Source organism: Callospermophilus lateralis, chromosome 4 (assembly GCF_048772815.1).
Source record: "Callospermophilus lateralis isolate mCalLat2 chromosome 4, mCalLat2.hap1, whole genome shotgun sequence".
Classification (NCBI taxonomy): domain Eukaryota; kingdom Metazoa; phylum Chordata; class Mammalia; order Rodentia; family Sciuridae; genus Callospermophilus; species Callospermophilus lateralis.
Genome location: NC_135308.1, coordinates 148,289,884 through 148,310,008, shown reverse-complemented (window position 1 = coordinate 148,310,008; position 20,125 = coordinate 148,289,884). Strand labels below are relative to the sequence as shown.

Genomic DNA, 20,125 nt, shown 5'->3' with positions numbered 1-20,125 from the left:
TGCTGAGGCTAGCTTTGCACTCGCAATCCTCCTGTCTCAGCTTCCTGAGCCACTGGGATTATAGGCGTGAACCATTGCACCGCATTTTCTTTCCTATTCTATTATCTATATAAAACTCTTTGTGTGTATGTATGTGTGTGTTGGGGAATGGGGAGGCACTAGATTGAACTCAGGGCACATGCTAGGTAAGTGGTCTTAACCACTGAGCCACAATCTGAGCCTATTTATTTTTTAAGAGAGGGTCTCAGTAGATCCATGCTGGCCATCCTCTTCCCTCAGACTCCCAAATAGTTGGAATTATAGGTGTGCACTACCCAGCCCAGCTAGAGAATAACTCTACCACTGAAAACAGCATTATGAATTCCTTAGAAAAGAGGAAAATTTCTCAGGCCTTCAGACATTTCATAAAGGAGCTCCTAAACAAAAAGATAAAAATCAGCCAAAGAAATAATATTTCTTTAAATTTAAGCAACTTACCTGTAAGGAAGGATATGAGGATGTTTGTATGTCATGATGCAATCCAAAGTTATTTTTTGCACTGTTTGGTCCTGGTGTAGCAATAACTGGAAATGATATTTTATAGAATAAATTAACATATACACATGCCATGGGATGACAATCTCCTTGTGTTTATTTGCTCAATTAAATTTCCTAAAATCTAAAATTTTATGCAAGTGTTGGGCTGATTCCTAACAAAAGCTTTATGGGTTTTCTCTAGTCACAGGATAAAGAGAATATATGCAAATAAAAAAATGGAAATGAAACTCTGACCTCAAATCTCTATGCTGAATTTAAACCAACTTGGTTGGTCATGTGATAAAGAAAATTCCTACACTATAACCAGAGCCAATAAGATGCCAAGAAAAAACACTTGGCTCTGAGGACTCCCTGAATATTAAGTTCAGAATCTTGTTTCCTTTGAACAACTTTATAAATGAGGTCTCTCTGAATATAGGCAGAATACAGATAAATTCTGCTGAAATTAAATTTCTCTAAACAATATCAAAATGAAAAAAAGAATATTTCTCAGATTGTTTAGAATGACAACCAACACTTACTCTGCTTCTGACACTAAATTTTTTCTGCAGCCTTTTCTGGAATTCAGGGACATACACTGTGATATCAATAGACAATTACTCTAACTATCTGTTTTTACTCCACCTAACAGATCCTGAAACTCTACACCTCCATGAAGGCTGAATTAACTAGAAGGGAAAGGTAGCCAACTGCTTTTGGTACAACTCCCTTCTAAAAGCTAATCCTATGATGTAATTCATGCTTTTTAAATTTTCACTTTTAATACAACTCACCAATGTTTTATCACCTGAAATACCTTTAAATTAATTAGTGTTACCTAAAATAATTTCAAGATAGCAGAAAATGTGTTTATTTATTTTTTAAAAAGTAATTAAAATATGGACATAGGTTCTGTTCAACAAGCAACTACTGAGACCCTACAAGTTACTCTGGCAAAGAAAATGATAAAGACTTTAGTTTACTTACCTGAAGATATAATTCATACAGTTTCGATTCCAGATATAAGGCTCGTGGATTTGAAAACTTAGAGAAAACTTGCAAATGAGCAATTAACTGCCTAAATAAAACCAAGTAAAGAGTATTACAGATAGAGATTATTTTCTTCAGATGACAGTACCTACAATTTTATTCTTGCAAAATACTACAAGCACTCTACCTATAGTTTCACTATTAATTATGCAAATAAATTATTATTGGTACCAGAGATTGAACTCAGGGGCACTCAACCACTTGGCCACATCTTCAGCCCTTCTTTGTATTTTATTTACAGATAGGGTCTCACTGAGTTGCTTAGTGCCTTGTTGTTGTCGAGGCTGACTGAACTCACAATCCTCCTTCCTCAGCCTCCCGAGTTGCTGGGATTACAAGTGCATGTATTACCGCACTTGACTGCAAACAAATTACAATCATTTACATTTAGGAAGTTACTCTCCAGAAATTCTACATCTTAGTCAAGTCTCTCCCTGATACAGGCTCCCTATCCCAGAAAAATCTTTCAGGATGTGCTTCTTTCAAACTAAAGTTTGAAAGAAAATAATCAACATAGTAATATATTCCAAAATTGAGCCAAGTAATTTTGGGAATAATTCCTTATCTAAGTTCTATAAAGTAGATGGTTAAGTGGTAGAATATAATATAGTCTTCCTCGTCTTCATATAGCATAAACACGGATGTCAGCTAACAGAGGTCCAAGTTTAGGTAACAATGGCATCAGTTTACCACAAAGGAAGAAACGACAATGTTCTGTGGTTGAAACATAAATATGTACATGGGAATGCCCAGAACAAACGGCCATCTCCTAACACAGACCAAGAGGGCTTTTACTGTATTTATTCACCTGACTTCCTAATCCACAGACTCTTAAGACTCTAAAACTGCTTTGAGAAAACTCTTTTCTTTCTGTACATAATCTCTGTTAGAACTTTAAAAAACAAACAAAAATAACTATAAATGAAAAGAGTTCAAAAGATTTTATTTGACTGTTTCAAGAATATAAGTAGGAAGAAGGAAATGGAAATCAAACTGCATGTATGTTTCTGCCAGTTTCAGCTGTGTAACTTTGGGGAAAGCTACTTATGTTTCAGAGTCTCAGTTTTTTCACTGTAATAACCACAAACTTCCTGGGTTTTCCACAAGGATTAAATGAAAGAAAGAGTCTAAGTTATGGTGCCTTTGCTCTGAAGCATCTACCAAACAATGCATTTCTCTGCTACTGGGCAAAAGAAAGCAAAGCTATCAAAATCCTTCTAATTAATATGAAGAAATTAAGCTAGAAATCACAACCTCTTTGGCTACTGTAGAAAAATAATCTGCAGTTTTACAAATAAACTTTAAAAAATTGAAGTCATACACATACATGCCTGTAATTCCAGCTACTCAGGAGGCTGAGTCAGGAGAATATTAAGTTTGAGGCCAGCCTACAACTTAGTGTTACCCTGTTTCAAAATAAAGTGTTTTTTTTTTTTTTTAAAAGGGCTGAGAGTGTAGTGGTGGAGAGCCCTGGGTTCAATCCCCAGTTCTGCACACACAAATGATTCTTCCACTCATTTTCTCCATCTATGTGCCATGTGGCCTTACAGACTTAAAGAGAACACGAGCTAATTTACACATTTTCAATAAAGTACTTGCCAAATGGTGATTTCATGAGAGATTATAAACTTAGGTTATGAAAATACTGAGATGGCACCAAGAAGGTGATTACTGATTTCTTCACATTTTCAATTTTGGTATTTGGTGGCAATTTTCTAGGTTTGCTATAGAAGACAAATTAATACATAGATCTAATTCTTCAGAGTTTCTGATTTTCATGGGAGATCTATAAAAAATTAATATGCAAAGGAAGGAGTGGGGATGCAGTAGGGGTATGACAGAGGCTGCTACGAAAGTCAGAAATTGAGACAGACAATTTTGACTCTAAAAAACAGGAAAGGCTTAAGTGAAGTACTGATGGAAGAGTGAGTTAAAGTATGAATAGAACTTCAATTGACAGAAGTCAGACATGGGCATCATGGAAAGAGGCATGAATATGTGCAAAGATCCAGGGATTAGAAAGACAAAGCCATGGTTGGTTAGATATATGATTTATTCATCTATTCACCAAATACATATCTAGGACTAATGTTCTGCTAAGTTTTATGTTAATGGCAACGAAGGAGAAAGCAACAATCTTAAAGTAGTAAGTGACAGAACGTTCAGAGCTATGAGAAGGCAGAGACAGAGGAGGAACTATATAGTTGCATGCAGTCATGACTTTACCTGCCCCTGTGCTTTCTACACATTTCCATTAATTGCTAAGTCTTTTCTCATCTAAGGCTGCCAAACTGTAATCTTTCCGCATCAAAGATATTTTTTCCTTTGGAAAAAGTCTTATCTGGAACTTTGTAGTAGAAGTAAGCAATTCTTTACTGTGCTCCTATAACGCCTTTAAAAATATTTCTCATATAGAAATATTTCACCAGCATTTGACTATGACTTCTGCATCGCAGACATTGTGTACAATTCACTTTAAAGCCTAGCACTTAGCAAAAATCATTCCATACACTTACAGGATTGGATGAATTAACAAATGGCTCATGTTAAAATACTAAACAAATGAGATCTAAAGTTTTAAAATAACACAGTGGCACCAGTCCAGTGGCTCTTAAGACACCTCAATTCAGACAAATTTTAAGTAACCTGAAATAATTTCTGAAACCCCAATCATTTTTTTTAAGGTTTAACAATTTAGATAAATGAGTAACCCAGAGAATAAGAGGGTATGACAGTATGAGAAAAAAGTAACCAGTAGAAGATAAGCCAACAGCAGAGTAAAAGTGGCTGATATGCTTATTTAAGAGAAAAGATATCATTATGTGTTCCCCTAGAACACAAACATAATGATGCCCTTTGCTGCGAAGATGAATAGCAAAAGTCCAAGAGTATTTCAGCACTGGAGGCTCCAAAGCTCACATCTTTAAAAGAAGTTACAATAAAAATGAGCTACCTCAAAAGTTCCTAGCTCTATATTCTGTGGATAAACAAGGCTAATAGTAAGTAATTGTTCCAGGACAATAATTCCACTGTGTGAAAACCAGCTTCAAGATGCCACGAGATCGAAGAAAGAGGCAGACAGATCCAGAACTGTACAGAGTGTAAAGTACTGGGGTCACTGACAGAAGCATGATCCTGGGCAGAAACAAGATCAGTGGACCCACAAAATATTGCACCTGCACAATCCTGGATCTGTCTGCCTATTTCTTCACTCTCAAGGCACCATTCATTGGCCCAATTTTCATACCCTAGAACAGGGCTGTTCTAGAACAGTACACTCAGAAGACAGACAGTTTTGTTTGAACTGTAAAAGAAAAATCCCAGGAAGATGTAGCACTTAGTAGTTCACGTTGTACAAGGCTATTTCCCATTCAGGTGAGAAGAGACAGCACCTGCTCCGCCTACATCTGTGATCACTCAACAGAGAACTCACTTTGCTGCAGCTCTTCTTGTCTTTTTCTTCTGCGGCGGTTCATCTGGGGTTACCACCTCTTCCTCCATTTCTATATCATCTTCAGCAGCAGGTTCATCTTCCTTTTCCTCTGCTGCCATCCCTTTGCCTTTTCTCCGCAGATCCTGGGTTGGAGCAACCTGCAGATCTGCTGGGTAATACTCATTACTACAGCGGGAAGAGAGTGGTACAACACAGATGAGAAGGGCACACTAATCTGAAATGTCTTGATTCTGTTCATGGGGGAGATGTTCACGGCACATAGAATCATACCCTAAAGAGACATCAGAGGTTAGTCAAGCTTATTCTACAATATTATTCTTTTTATTGTGTCCCTCATTGACAAGCCAATCACTAACTATAATCACTAATTGTAGAAGACAGCTCATTCCATTGGAAAATTGCTGAAAATATTTTGAGATGTTTATTTTGGACTTCACTGAAATCAGCTTTTCATCTTTGGAAAAGCAAGTGGTTAAAAATGGATTATATTAAAAGATTGCAGCATGATGTTAAGACCATACTGTTACATTTGGCCAGACACATTCTACTTTGCCAGTGTCCTTTTGAAAATACAGTATCTCAACCCTGAATAGCTAAAGTAATCTTGAGCACAAGGAAGGAATAAAGACGGAGGTATTATATTATCTAACTTCAAAATACCCTACAAACTTAAAATCAAAGTATGATTTTAGAATACACGCATAGGCCAATGGAACATAATAGCCTAGAAGTGAACCCACACATTTATAGCCAACTGATTTTTCAACAAAGGTGCTGAGAAAAATTGTATATCTACATACAATATAATGAAACTAGACCCCTCTCACCAATTACAAAAATCAACTCAAAATGTATTAAAAGACAGACCCGAAACTTTGAAACTGCCAGAAGAAAACAGAAGAAATGCATCAGGACACTGGAACAGGCAAAGATACATACGTGTGTGTGTGTGTGTATGTGTGTGTGTGTGTGTGTTTGTGTATGCATTTTTAACAAGACCCCCAGAATCACAGAAAACAAAATCAAAATAGACAAATGGGATTACATCAAAACTAAAATGCTCTGTAGCAAAGAAAAAAATCAATAGTGAAGAGACGATTCACAGAATGGAAGAAAATGCTTGCAAACTATATATCTGACAAGGGATTAAATAAGATTCAGAATATATCAGGAAATAAAAAAAACTCAATAGCAAAAATTAAAACAAACAGAAAAACCAAATAATTCAATTAAAAAATGGGCAACAGACTTCAAGAGACACTTCTCAAAAGACATACAAAGGGCCAACAATTACATAAAAAGTGCTCAACATATCACTAATCATCAGGGAAACACAAATCAGAACTACAATGAAAATACATTAGTAAGAATGGCTACGATCAAATAATAATAAATGCTGGTGAGAATTTGGAGAAAAGGAACCCCTGGACATTGTTGATGTAAATGTAAATTAGTACAGCCGTTAGGGAAAAATGCAGGGAAGTTCCTCATAAAATTAAAATCGAATTATCATATGATGATCCAGCAACCCCAATACTGGGGACATATCTAAAGAAATGTCTACACTCACATCTTAACTGCAGCACTAGTCACAAGAGCCAAGACATGAAAACAATCTAAATGTCCATCAACTGATTAACAGATAAGAAAATCTGGTACTTAAACACAGTGGAATACATTCAGCCATATAAAGGAATCCTATAACCTGATTATTATATTAAGCTAAATAAATCAAGCAGAGAAAGAAGAGAACTACATGAGCTCATATTTAGAATCTAAAAATGTTGATCTCACAGAAGTTGAAAGGACAATAGTGGTTACCAGACTTTAATAGAAGGAGGGATGGGAAAAGGTTGATCACTGTGTACTAAGTTCTACTTAGGAGTAAGAAATTCTGGTTTAACTATTGCACAGTAGGGTGACTATATGTAAAAATGTACTACATAATTTGAAAAACTGAAATAAAGAATTTTGTATGTTTTCACCATAAAAAAATGACAGGTGTTTGAAGAAAAGGGTAAATGTAACCTGATCTGAGCATTATAATATATGTGTATCAAAACTTCACATGATGCTTATTAATATATAAAATTTCTTACCTTTTTATGTATTAGGTTAAAAATAAGCTTAATTTAAATTAAAAAAATATACTTATAGAGGACATCACCACAAAATTCAGTTTAAAAAGCATGGGTCTGATAAGATAAAAAGAGCTATAAACTCCATAGCTTTTGGTGGCAGCCATGATACGGTAGATTCAAACGGAATGTCCAGGCAACAAAAATCAGTAAGTTTTTATGCTTTATCTCTTCTAACTATAGAATCTGTTCTTATTAAATTATATTAAATTCCAATCCTTTATTTTTAATCCATTATTGTAGTTAACAAATACAATCTTGAAGTCATTCAGTGCACTAGCTTTCATTCATTCATCCAATGATTAACATTTTGTTGTTTACTGCATGCATGGAGAGATACTAAGAAAAAGATCACTCACTGAGACTTTTAAATTCTCACTCAAAATAACATGTTTTGGAAAGTATCCTATCAACCCTTTTAAAAGAACCACTAGAATAACACAGATTAAGGTTTTCATCTTTAAGCTAAGGGGTGATCTATTTTTTCAGGGGAAAACTTGTGAAATTAACATGGCAGAGAGCTCATATTCAATTAACAGCACTAAGGTCAGGTTGCACATGGATGCCTTTTGAAATTCATAAAACAACTGTTACAAATTTTGCCTCTAAAACAAGGCAAAAGATGATAAATATCACTGTCCTCATTTTATAAACAAATCTATATCCAAATAATTATGTGCAAAGAGAAAAATCATTGCTCTTCCATCGCTATATCTGTCATCCTGCTGCTTCTTTGCCGATAACCTTTGCCAAAATGAATAATTCATGCAAACCTTTTCATTTATGCATCAGATCCTATTTCCTCTTACCTAGTTGAAGAGATGGTGCTAGCAAATTTTCTCCTCCCTTCTGGATCATTTACACCAACAATACATATATATCTATTTAAAACCACAACCCTAACAACTTCATCTCTGCCCTGACATCCTTTTCCACCTACTATTCTACACCTTTTTACTACTAGTATTTTCCAGATCCATTTTTCTTCTCCATTTTCTCTACAGCTCATTTAATCAAGCTTTGATTCTTCTCAGATTAACCAAAACTACTATCGTTAAGGTCGCCTGCATGTAGGCCATTCTGCTTAAAGTCATCTCTAAAATTCTTTCTCATTCAATGAATCAATTCTTGATCCTCATCTCACTGACTTCTCAGACACATGTGATTAAAGTGATTGCTCCCTCCCTAAAATATTCTCTTCATCTGGCTTCTAGGATATCAGATGGTCTTGGTTCTTCTTACTATCACTCTTTTGTGGTCTCTTTGCTAGTTTATTCTCTCTCAACCTCTAAACACTGGTGTCAATCCTTACAAGTCTTCTATTTTTACATTCATACCTTAGGTGACTTCATTCTCCATCTTATCCACATACTGATGACTCCCAATTAATTATCTCCAGATCACATATTTCCTTTGATTTCAAACTTCTACCTTCAATGTGTACTTGACATACCTCTACTTGGGTGTTTATTTAGTAGCCCTAACTTAACACATCTTCAAACGAACCTTGATTCAACCTGCAAACCTGGAAAGCCTGCTCTCCTCATATTGTCAGTAAGCAGTAGCTCTCTTCTTCTATTTGCTTCGGCCAAACCCTTAGAGACATACTTAACTCCTACCTTCTTCCCATTTCCTACCACCACCACATACCCATACTGCCATACTGGCAAATCCCACAGGCTGATCTTGTTGGAATCTTTCAAAAATATATCCTATCAAATTGAAATCTTTTAAAAATTCCCATCTTTATTGCTATAATTTTGATCAAGTCACCACCAAATTCTTGTCTAGACTTGCAATCCCTACCTGATTGGTCTCTTCTCTTGCCACTGCCATTCTTTAGGCCATTTTCAATGTAACAGAAAAAAAACCTTAAGACTTAGATCATATCATCCTTTTGCTTAAACCTCCCAGGGCCAAAATCCTTACCATTACTTAAAGCACACAATCTGGTCTCCTGTTAACTTTTTGGTCTTATTTCCAAACACTCCCTGGACAGCTCTATGTCAACCACCTAGACTTCCTTGTTCATCCTTGGATAAGTTAGCATGTAATCCCACAGCATTTTCTCATGTCATGAAATACTAGTGGAGAGCATACTTTTTGCTAATTGCCTAGTTCTGATACCATACCTTTGGAGTCTTAAAGCAACCAGACATATACACACATATACAGTCAAAACCAAACAATACTCTAGAAAACTCCTGTTATTCTTTGACAGTAAATGTATCAGCATGAGAAATATCAAGAGGCTCAAAATAGTAGTTGGGGTTGGTTCACTGGGAAATATCTTCCAGTTCAAGGTAAACAATAAAACAACAAACAGGGCAAGAAATAACGAGGCCTCTTTATGCTGATCACACTCAATATGACTTTCTTATTTTGTAATGTGAAATATTTTTATTAGTACCATTTGTGTTTTGATTCATATAAAATTAAGTGGTGAATAAAACTAGTTGTTACCTGAGAGAACCAGTGCTTCACAGACATTCCATTGATTTAAAAATGTGAGATGAATAAAGAACTTGGCCAGTTTGGAAGGTTAATACTCACACCCTACCAAGGATATATTCCTAGAAGAGAATACTTACTTGATAAATCTCAAGAAAAGTGGGGAAAGCTCCCTGGACCGTGGCTCTACTCTCTCTGGAAATTTTGACAAAGCACGCCAGAGCAAAAATCGAAAGTTGGTATGATCCAGTCTTTCCTGACAATCAGTTTTCAATGTTAACTGCTTCTGATAAAAAGCTCCAACATCCCCTTCCTGGGTCTGTTCCCAGCTTTCATCTCCAATGGACTTTTCCTCATCTTTTATATTTTGCAGTTCTTTCTCTGAAACAGAGAAAAAAGTCATTATAACCACTAGAGAATATTAACATATGCTCTATATGTTTACTCAAGAGAAGACATTTCTGTCTCTAGTAATATAAGGAAAATAAAAAACCCACATCCAATGGTTATAGAAGATAATACATTTCTCACTTGTTTTCCAATTTCATGCATAGTTATGCAGTAAAACTTACAGTTAAACAACAGCTTGTCTTTCCAGCCTCCCCTGCCCTCTTACATACCAGCATGGGTTGCTGCTTTTTCTAGATGTTCATAGTAGACTTTCCAAAACTGCTTATTTTCCATTTCATGGGCATGGGAACTAAAATAAAAACAAATTTTAAAAATAATGTGGCATGGTCTTAAGTTTTGGATATCTCATAGGAAAAAAAGTGAAAGAATTAAAATGTTTATTTGATTAACTCAATGGGAGGTTGTAAACAAGTTCTGCATTCTTTAAAAATGCCTGCATTTCTATACATACACACACACACATACACACGTGTGTCATATAGATATATATAAAGATAGATAGGTATACAGATATAGATATATAGATATACATACACACATACGTGTACACACACACACACACACACACACACACACACAATTTAGCTACTCTGGGAATTGAACCCAGGGCCTCAGACATGCTGAGCAAGTGCTCTACCATTGAATTACAGTCCTTTTAAAAAAATTTTTTTTCAGAGAGGGTCTTGCTAAGTTGCCCAAGTTGGCCTCTATATTGCAATCTTCCTTTCTCAGCTTCCCAAGTAAATGGAATTACAGGTATGAATCATAGTGCCCAGCTCAAAAATTCTTTTTGTAGTCATAAAAGACTGATGGGTATTTTAAAAAATGTAAATAAATCCCTATAAGAAGAATATTTTTTAAAGGCATAATAATGGCAATAGAGCATAGTATATGAGGTATAGACCATTAAGGGAAAGAGACCACTGTTTGGAGAGAAAAGTTATTTTGTTCACAGCTAATTTTAAAATGTAGGTTCCCTCTACCAAATTCATATTTACTTATTAACTCAACAATAAAATAAACATTCACCAACTCTTTGAAAAACATTTTTAGAACTCCATGAATAGATACTAGGGGAATCAAATAGTGTTTACATAGTTTGATATTCCAGCAAAAATCATCTCGAATTTTTGAAATTTTTTGTCATTACTTTTCTGAGAATGCATAAACTTCATGCAGACATAAACTATGTCTGTTATGTACTATACATAGAAAAAAAAATCCAATTTCCAAACAGAAATAGCTACCCAACAGGAAGGGAGCCCAGACACTATGGAGAACCATTAAAGGCAAATTAGTACTTAAAGAAACAACATTTTTTGACAAGAGGCTATTGATAATATATCAGATTATTTTTGTCTTCTGAAGGGACAATAAACAAAACAATAAAGCTGGTGTTAGAAGGCACTTATTTTCAGCATACTGATTTGATGGTTTTGAAGGGAAGTAAAAGGCAGACAAGCTAATTTGAAATTCAAAAGGGATTTATTTATTGTTTCTTTCTGGTAAATAAGAACCAACAGTCAGGATAGAAAGGCCACATATGACATATTTCCAATCTGTTAAAAAGCCAGAGTACACAATCTGAAGACAAATATCTGAAAAAAGGACCAAGTTTTACATCTGAGTAATGGCATATGTATTTTCTACGTGACTATTAAGATTCTTTTTTTGATATTAACATAGGAAAGTTATTTAGAGCTAATAGGATTTTGTATACTACATAGCAAAGGTTTTGAAAAGTCCTTATTTTTAAAGTAAAGTGTGGCTCAATGACTCAATATATATAAATAAAAATATGCAATTATTATATCTCTTACTATAAAAAAATCAGCACAGAAATTATTACATAAAGTAAAAAGAGAAAGCCCTCCAAAGCTATTTCAATACACATACACATAGAAATGTACATATAACAATTGAATTGTTGAAAATCTTGACATCCAAGAGACAATTAATGTTTATTAATGTTCTATTTGAGACATGTGTAAAAGGGAACTGACACTACCTACCTTGAGGATTAAATGAGATTATAGACATAAATTATAATTTTGTAAATTATAAAGTACAACTCTGGCTTCCTCGTTCCACAAAGGATTTAAGGTAATTTATATAGTGCACATAGCCATTCATTTAAATCACAGCTAGAAAGTATATAATCCTGGCCTCATTATTCTGCATCCATTAAAGCATAATAGCTTCATCCATTAAACCCACGTTTACCTTATGAGTTCAATAACAGGATCCCAAAGAGGGCTGAAGTTAACATATAACATGCCTAGCAAATACCGAAGAGGCACCTGCAATTGCAAAAGACTTGTTTAGTAAATGAGTAAAAAGGTACAACAGAATGGCAGAAGTGCTCAAATACAGACATCCCAACCTGGACAATCTGAGATTTGGAAAGATGCTGTGCTTTAAGAAAAAATGTTGTAATTATCCATCCAAAATCCAATGTATAACAATTTCCTTCCTTTTCCTAACATATCACTCACAATTAAACATAGAAGACTCATTATAATAAACATAATATTCAAACTCATTTCAGATATCCACATATAAAGAATATATTTGACTCAGAATTAAATTCCTTTCTAACAAACATTGCCATCACTTGCTAAAACAGAACCTAAAGAAAGGTCGATGAAGTACAAGGCTAAAGAACTCAAAGTTTACTGTCAATGGCAGTTGAGGCTTCAGAAGCACATGTTCCGAGTTCTCAAAATTATATTAAAAGGAGTTCAGTTCAGTATGTAAAGTTTTCTCAATTTCCTTTTGGAATGACACTCATTATTACCAACATCTCCTTGTGCTGGAGAGGCATCAAGTATCATTACTTAAGATTGGGATGTTTGTACATATTTTAGCAAGCCATCCCTTTTCCAGATGAAATATCACAGAGGATGTTAACATCTAAAATAGGTTAAAAGCAGGACTTCCTGCAGTCTTGCTCACTAAGAGTTCAGTTCATGATGGATCTTCAAGGGCTATGGACTGAAAACCCCTAATGTCCTGCAACAGAGAACAAAAGTGGGAAAAAATATAAGGCTTTAAACTTTGACACTGGTATTCCTGTTGCTGCTTTCTCACCTACCTACCTCACTTGGGTTCTATTTGAGACATGTGCAAAAAGGAACTGACACTACTTACCTTGAGGATTAAATGAGATTATAGATATAAAAGAATGTTGTAAATTATAAAATACAATTCTGGCTATTATGTGTTCTCTGAACACATTACCCAAATTAAAATGAATCCATTGCTTTTACATTTTTTAGTGGAAATTATCTGAGTTGTCATTAACTGAGGCCGTGGATCTTATTAAAAGCACAGACTATGGATCCAAAACACTTGGGTTTGAACACCAGTTTTCCAAGCTATGAGCTGTGATCATGGGCAAATTACTAAATCTCCTTTTTATGTTTTCCTTTCTATAAAGTGAACATAGTAAATGCCTACTTCCCAAGTTTGCTCTGAAAAAAAAAAATGCATTAATATACAGTAAGTCTACTGAGTGGTGCTGGGAAAATATAAAAAGAGTACAGAGTGCCTGTCTTGGCCAACAGGTAGAGTCTCCAAACAGAATTCACATTTCTTTTTGTAAATAGTTCTGGACTAAGTACACAGCAGCACTCAGAATGTCTTTCAATGGTAGAGGCAGGCAGTTCCTTCATAACAAAGCATGATTGTTACAGTTTACAACTGGAATGTCCCCCAAAGTGTCATGTATTAAGGGCTTGGTTCTCAATGTAATAATGTTCAGGAGGGATTCTAAGGAAATAATGGGTTCATAAGGGCTCTGATTTCAGCAGTGAATTAATCTATTTGATGGATTAATAATGTGACTGAACTACTGGGAAGTGGTGGAAATAGAAGGCAGGTAGAGCATGTCTGGAGGAAGTAGGTAACTGAGGGTTTGCCCCTGGAGAACTGACTATTTCTCATCCCCTGCCCCATTTCCAAGCTGTCAAGAACTCAGCAACTTTCTTCTGCTACACCCTTCCACCATGATGTTTCTGACTTGGAGTCAGTCAATCATGAACTGAAACCTCTGTAACCATGAGCCAAAATAAATCTGTCTTCCTCTAAGTTGTTTTTCTCAGGTATTTGACACAATTTTTCAGCACCGAAAAGCTAATGTAATGGCCTAAAAATGGAAATTCTCAGATAATGACTATCTATTTCTTTCCCTTAATTTCTAATAATAAGGAAGAAAACAATAGCCATCATGTTTCCTGTGATTTCCTTTAACCAGGTTCCATTTCCACATTCCTAGCCCTAATACTACAACAAGCAGAAGGCTGGTCATTGAACTAGGAAGTTAAAATGAAATACGTTTCAACAGATTTCCTATTATGAATGTTCACCATAACTTAGCCAAGGAATATCAGCAATTTTTCAACTCAAGTAGCCTTTGAACATTTCTCCTAAGTATTCCAGAAACTCACTCATCATCTATATGTTTTAATAATAGCACATAAAACCAACAAAAGGAAAAAGATAACAGTAACAAAAGCCAAATGTCTGCCCCACTCTCCCTTTAATAAAAATACCATCAAGTTTCAATAGTGATCTATAAAGTTGACATCAGATGCACTGGTCAGGGTCTATGTCTCCTCTGTTCTTTGTTGTACAACCAGCACCTTGTACAGCATAAGATACTTAAGAGGTGCTATAAACAATACACAATAAATAACTGAATGAATGATGGCATTTCTTTCCAAAAATGGCAAATCTTTGAAGAGTGAAAAGACTGAAAACAAGGGCCTACATAGTGAACACTGTCTCTGGTTTATAAGGTCTACACAAAAGTCCAGGCTTTCAGATATGACCTAGGCCGGTTTCAATTTTCATGAAGTCTCCCCTGCACCTCACACTGCAGTCATATAGAACTGCCTGTATCCCTCAAATGAGTTGGGCTACTTGATAACACTTCTGCCTCACTCTCCTCTCTGGCTTTAACAGCCTTCCCATCTGCATTCTTGAACACCTAATCCATCATTCAGCACTCAGCTCCCTCGGTGCAGCCTCATCAGACTGCACTACTGTACGCAGTGCTTTCTGTGTCTGTCAGGCTCTACCAGGCTATACATCTCTTATAGACTGGGTTATGTTCTCAATTATCTTTGTATCCCTAGAACCTAACCTGATGTCCAAAACATCGTAAATGCTTATTAACTGGCTAGATTCAGAACAGAATACTGACAAGCAAATTCAGTAACATAAGTATTTTCTGAATAGAAGTAAGTCATAGGTTTCTGGGGCAGGAAAAGTGAGAGACCATCATATTAAATATGGCTTCTTTATAGACAAGAAAACTAAGACACAGGGTCAGCCCAGGAGAAAGGGCAAGTGAGGGCAATCATGCCCTCTGCATGATTCCCAGTTCTCTTCTACACATGCCTCTCTACATATAAAGACTTCCCATGAGCCTCCCAAGCTGCTGAGCTTTCAGGTGGGTGCCACCATGCCTAATCCTATGAATACTTTTAAAGTACGATTTTGGCCACTCAATAAGGACATTTCAAATGTTGAAATGACTGTGAATAATTTATATATAATTATTTTATTTATATTTTATATATGCATATATGTGTATAAATTTCTTTCTGGTGGTACTAAGGATTGAACCCAAAGCTTTATGCTCTATCATTGAGCTACACCCCCAGTCCTTTTTATTTTGAGACAGGGTCTCACTAAGTTACCCAGCTGGCCTCAAAGTTGTGATCCTCCTGCCTCAGCTTCCCACTATGTTGCTGGGCTTTCAGATGGGTGCCGCCATGCCCAATTCTACAAATACTTTTAAAGCATCATCCACAATTTACCCAAGGCTTTGAGAGAAATAAAATTACACAAAGACACCTCATCATCATTTTATGTGCAGGGCACACTGGCCAAAGTAATTCTAACTATGATAATAGTATATATGATAATAGTATATATAACAATATATAATTATTCTTTTATCTCTAGAAATGACAGAAAATAATATCCAATTTCGAGCACTGGATTTGGAATTGGACAATATGGATCTTAGTTCCAATTCTAAAATACTCACTGGTACATAACCTTGAACAAATCATTTTAACATACTTCAGCCTTGAGCTTCTTATGCAATGGGTATACTATCTGGGAAAACATAAAACACCATGTGATTGTAAGGTACTCTTACAAAGGAGCAAGACAATCTAGGGTTTTGTAAAAATATTTTTAAGTTTGACAATACAATTTAAGCAGCAAAACTGAAAGGCACTGTAAGTATTCTGTGTTGCTTTAGACAAAATAAGTCAGTAACTCAGTAAATAATTAATAGTAATATTTTCAGTTTGTGCATAATTGAGATTTATTATTAGAGTTCCCTAAAACCAGAAAATATTAAAATATTAACTGTTACCTGCAATGGAAACTTGAAATGTATACATAAAGAAAACAGATCCCATGTTGAGACTTGATTTTCAAAGTAATTTTGGTAAGAAAACTTTACATGCTTATAGGCTTTTGGATTATTCTGAAAAGTAAAATGTATTTTCCCAAAGCCAGGCAGCAGGATGGCATGATGAAAAGAACAAGGGAACACATTCTGCTTCCAGCTCCCTAAATCCAGTGAAATAATGCCTAGTTAATAAAATGAGTGCTTCTCAAACAGTAGACTTATAAGAAGTAAAATAGCATTTGATTTTTCTCAGGCTAATAAAGACAGAAATCAAGATCAATATTAAGAACAATTTTATTCTTGAAAGTATATTTTTTTTCCTTATGTATTTTACAGGCAGGGTGAAAAAGCAATTAAAAAAAAAAATTGTATCTATTTTATGGCCATTCTCTGAACCTAAAACCAAGCCACCACCTCGGTGGACACTAAAACCATCCTGATGTTAAAAAGGACCTAGATATAGAAGGATCCTGTTCTCTCAGTCTCCTTCCAGTAGTTTAATGGACATTTGCCTTTCCAGGGAAATGACTGGGATCAAAAATCCGACCCAATTGTTATTATAAAAACATATTGAATTTGTAACTTAAAGAAAATCTAATAAAGAAAATTACAAAGTATGTCTCTAGTAAACTAATATAGAACAATAAAAATAATTTATCATTCACTTATTCTACAAATTTCCTTTGAAAACCTGTTCAGTGGGGCAAAGCACTATGCTTAGATGATTAACATCTAGATTGCTCAAAGAAAATATCTAATCTAATGAATGCATAAGGAAAAAAAATAAAGAAAAGAATATTATCTATTGTCAAGAAGCATAACAATCATGTTTGTAAACTAAAGATTATAGAATAACTGAATTAAGATGAGGGAGAGAATGTTAGTAACAACAAACTGAACTACCAAGGCACCCTAATACCTGTGCAAACTCTCAGATATGTCAGTCTGTATAGTTCCCCTAAATAAACTACATTCTCTCAGACTTTGCTTCCCTTACATATATTCTTCCTCTCAAATGGAACATTATCCCCTTGTGTGGGTACAGTCAAACATCACCCCTGCCTGAAATCCTTGAACATTGTCTTACACATTCACCATGGAACCTGCCCTACTGTAGCACAATGTGATGTCTTTGAAACATCAGTACATGTTTGATAAAATATTAATTTTAATAATCTCAAAGTTACCATACAAGTGCTTAATAGGTGCTAGCTACTGTTCTAACATTTTATATTTATCTCATGTAATTCCCAGAAAAAAGCAGTGAACTAAAAGTATTTTCCCAATTTCACAAATAAGGAAACTGAGTCACCATGTAGTTCTAGGTTCAGTAAGTGGCAGAGCTAGGCCTTGATTTCAACAATCTTGACCACTCTACCTAAACTATTGTGTGATGATGCCAGGGACTACAAGAATCAATTCTGATTCCTCACATAACACAATTCGGCCTCCTACCTCCAGACCAATCATTTCTTTATACTCTACCCTTCAAAGCTTCTTTTTAAAGATGGAATCTAATTTTAAAAACATTATATGAATAAAACCAGTTTAAAAGTGAACTTTTGACAAGAAATTATTCATAAATTAACCCAATCTTAAAGGTCTGAGGTTAATGAAGTTAAACTGGTAAAAGTGATGTATTTTATGCTAAAATGTAGTACTACACGCTGAAACTGGAGAAACATCAGAGACCCTAAACAAAACAAACTTTTAAATTGGTCACTTCCCTATTCTACCAGGAAAAGCAATCATAAAACTAAACAAAAACTGGTCATAAGTGTTTCAAACCTTCATGTAGGTACTAAATTATTAGTGGGTACTAAATTATTCCTACTATTTAACAGGCTGGTAGAGCTAGTTAACTCACAGCATCTAAAAGAATTGTGAATTTACCTGTTTAAAAAAGCAGGTAAGTTCACAATTTGATATGCTTCCCCAAATATGATTTGAAGTGTAAATTAAGAAGGAAGAAACAGAAAAGGATGGTATTTTTACCTCCTGTAACAGCCCATCAGGTATTGCAGTCTGTACCACATCATGCCTCAGTTTTCTCAAGTGAAGAAGCTTCTCTCTATAATCACTCACTGTTGCAGGAACAAGTTCTGCCTGGCGTAATATAGCAAAGGCAGACTGCCGCTGACACAGCCCGTCACCCTGAACAGCCAAACACAACCCAAGCAGATCAACATTGGGGTTTATCCAAAAAGTAAAAGAATATTACATATAACTAAAGGTCTGAAAAATAAAAATTAAAAAAAAAAAATAAACTAAAATATATTAATGTCTTAGGTAACTATTTTTGTTTGGTTTGGTAAAATGTTCATTTTTCCTCACACTACTTTTTGGCAGGTAATTTAGGTTTAGTGTTTAGCAAAGGAATGTAAACAAAAAAGTAATTCTCACAGTGACTCAAATTGATTAGCAATATCGATTGAAATAAAATGTATATATACTTTTACTATACAATTCCAATAGTTTGCATTATAGAAATATAAAATATATAACCCTACACAGAGGTTGTGAAAGGAGATTCACTACAGTGTTTACCCACCAAATAGGGAACTGAAAAACTAAGATATTTTAAACTGTGGAATACTATTCAAAACTTCAAAAAATAAGGTAACACAATAGGTACTAACATGGAAAACTTTCATGATAAAATCTGCTTTAATTATGTATGTATACTGAAAAAGTTTAAAAGAATATTCATCAATTACCTAGATTTTTGTTTGTGGTCTTATTGTTAGGTGGGAGTAAGAATTCAAAAAGATATCAATTTCCATGAGCTATTTATAAAGTGTTTAGATTTCTGCAAAGATATCATTCTGGAAATTTAAAAAAATGTGTAAAATTGTTTTTTTTTTTTTTAAAAAAACCTTCCACTCAAGCAGCTATAATACCTCCATCAATTCCGGAAGCCGAATGTCAAAATGGTTTAGGATCCTTATTGTCAAAAGCCGAATCTAGGGAAAGTAAAAGGAGTATTTCACTTACAAATTTATATGGAGGAAGAAACTCAGTAAGATCTAAGTTTTATAAAATAATATTGATACTAATTTAATTTTACCTTTGAGCACAAACAAATATACTTTTTAAAATAATGAGAGATAAATTTCACAAATAAACTAAGTTTTTTAACTTAAAAAAAAAAAAAAAAAAAGATACCACTTGACCAGAGTCATAGACACCTATTCTATCCCTTATTTCATATCCAACGCCAATCAACACCTAATTCAAAAAAGAGCATATATATATATATATATATATATATATATATAAAAATATATAATGACCAGACCAGATTAAAACAGCGATGCTGACCAATATTCCATATTGTTTTCCTGAACGATAACACTGTAAGTACTTCTGTAAATAAGTGCAAGGAACTGATTAAGCTTATAGTTCAACCAAAATCAGTATTATTTTTATTCCTAAGTAACCTACTCATATATTTCCACACACCCAAATGACCACCAGAATCATCAAGGGGGCTTTAAAACACCACATACATTTTTCATTTCCACCCTAACCCTACTAAATCAGAATCTTTTGGGATGGGGACCTGGCATTCATATTTTTATTAATCTCCCTAACTAATTCTGCTGCAGTTTGCAAGCTAATCTTTAGGAATCCTTGCTTTAAAGAGAAATCATTCCACAGCAACACTTTCTG

The 20,125-nt window shown here is 34.7% G+C and overlaps 1 protein-coding gene across 1 annotated transcript in view; it reads right to left on the bottom strand.

Moving 5' to 3' along the window:
- Nucleotides 1–20,125, bottom strand: part of Utp20 (UTP20 small subunit processome component) — a 95,971-nt gene that overhangs the window by 53,660 nt on the left and 22,186 nt on the right. The window contains exons 17-24 of the mRNA XM_076855007.2: nt 19,354–19,416; nt 18,449–18,607; nt 12,244–12,320; nt 10,230–10,309; nt 9,750–9,990; nt 5,000–5,185; nt 1,504–1,594; nt 478–563 (exon numbers count right to left, since the gene is read on the bottom strand). Coding sequence (XP_076711122.2) covers nt 478–563; nt 1,504–1,594; nt 5,000–5,185; nt 9,750–9,990; nt 10,230–10,309; nt 12,244–12,320; nt 18,449–18,607; nt 19,354–19,416 — 983 coding nt within the window. The remainder of the gene's footprint in view (nt 1–477; nt 564–1,503; nt 1,595–4,999; nt 5,186–9,749; nt 9,991–10,229; nt 10,310–12,243; nt 12,321–18,448; nt 18,608–19,353; nt 19,417–20,125) is intronic.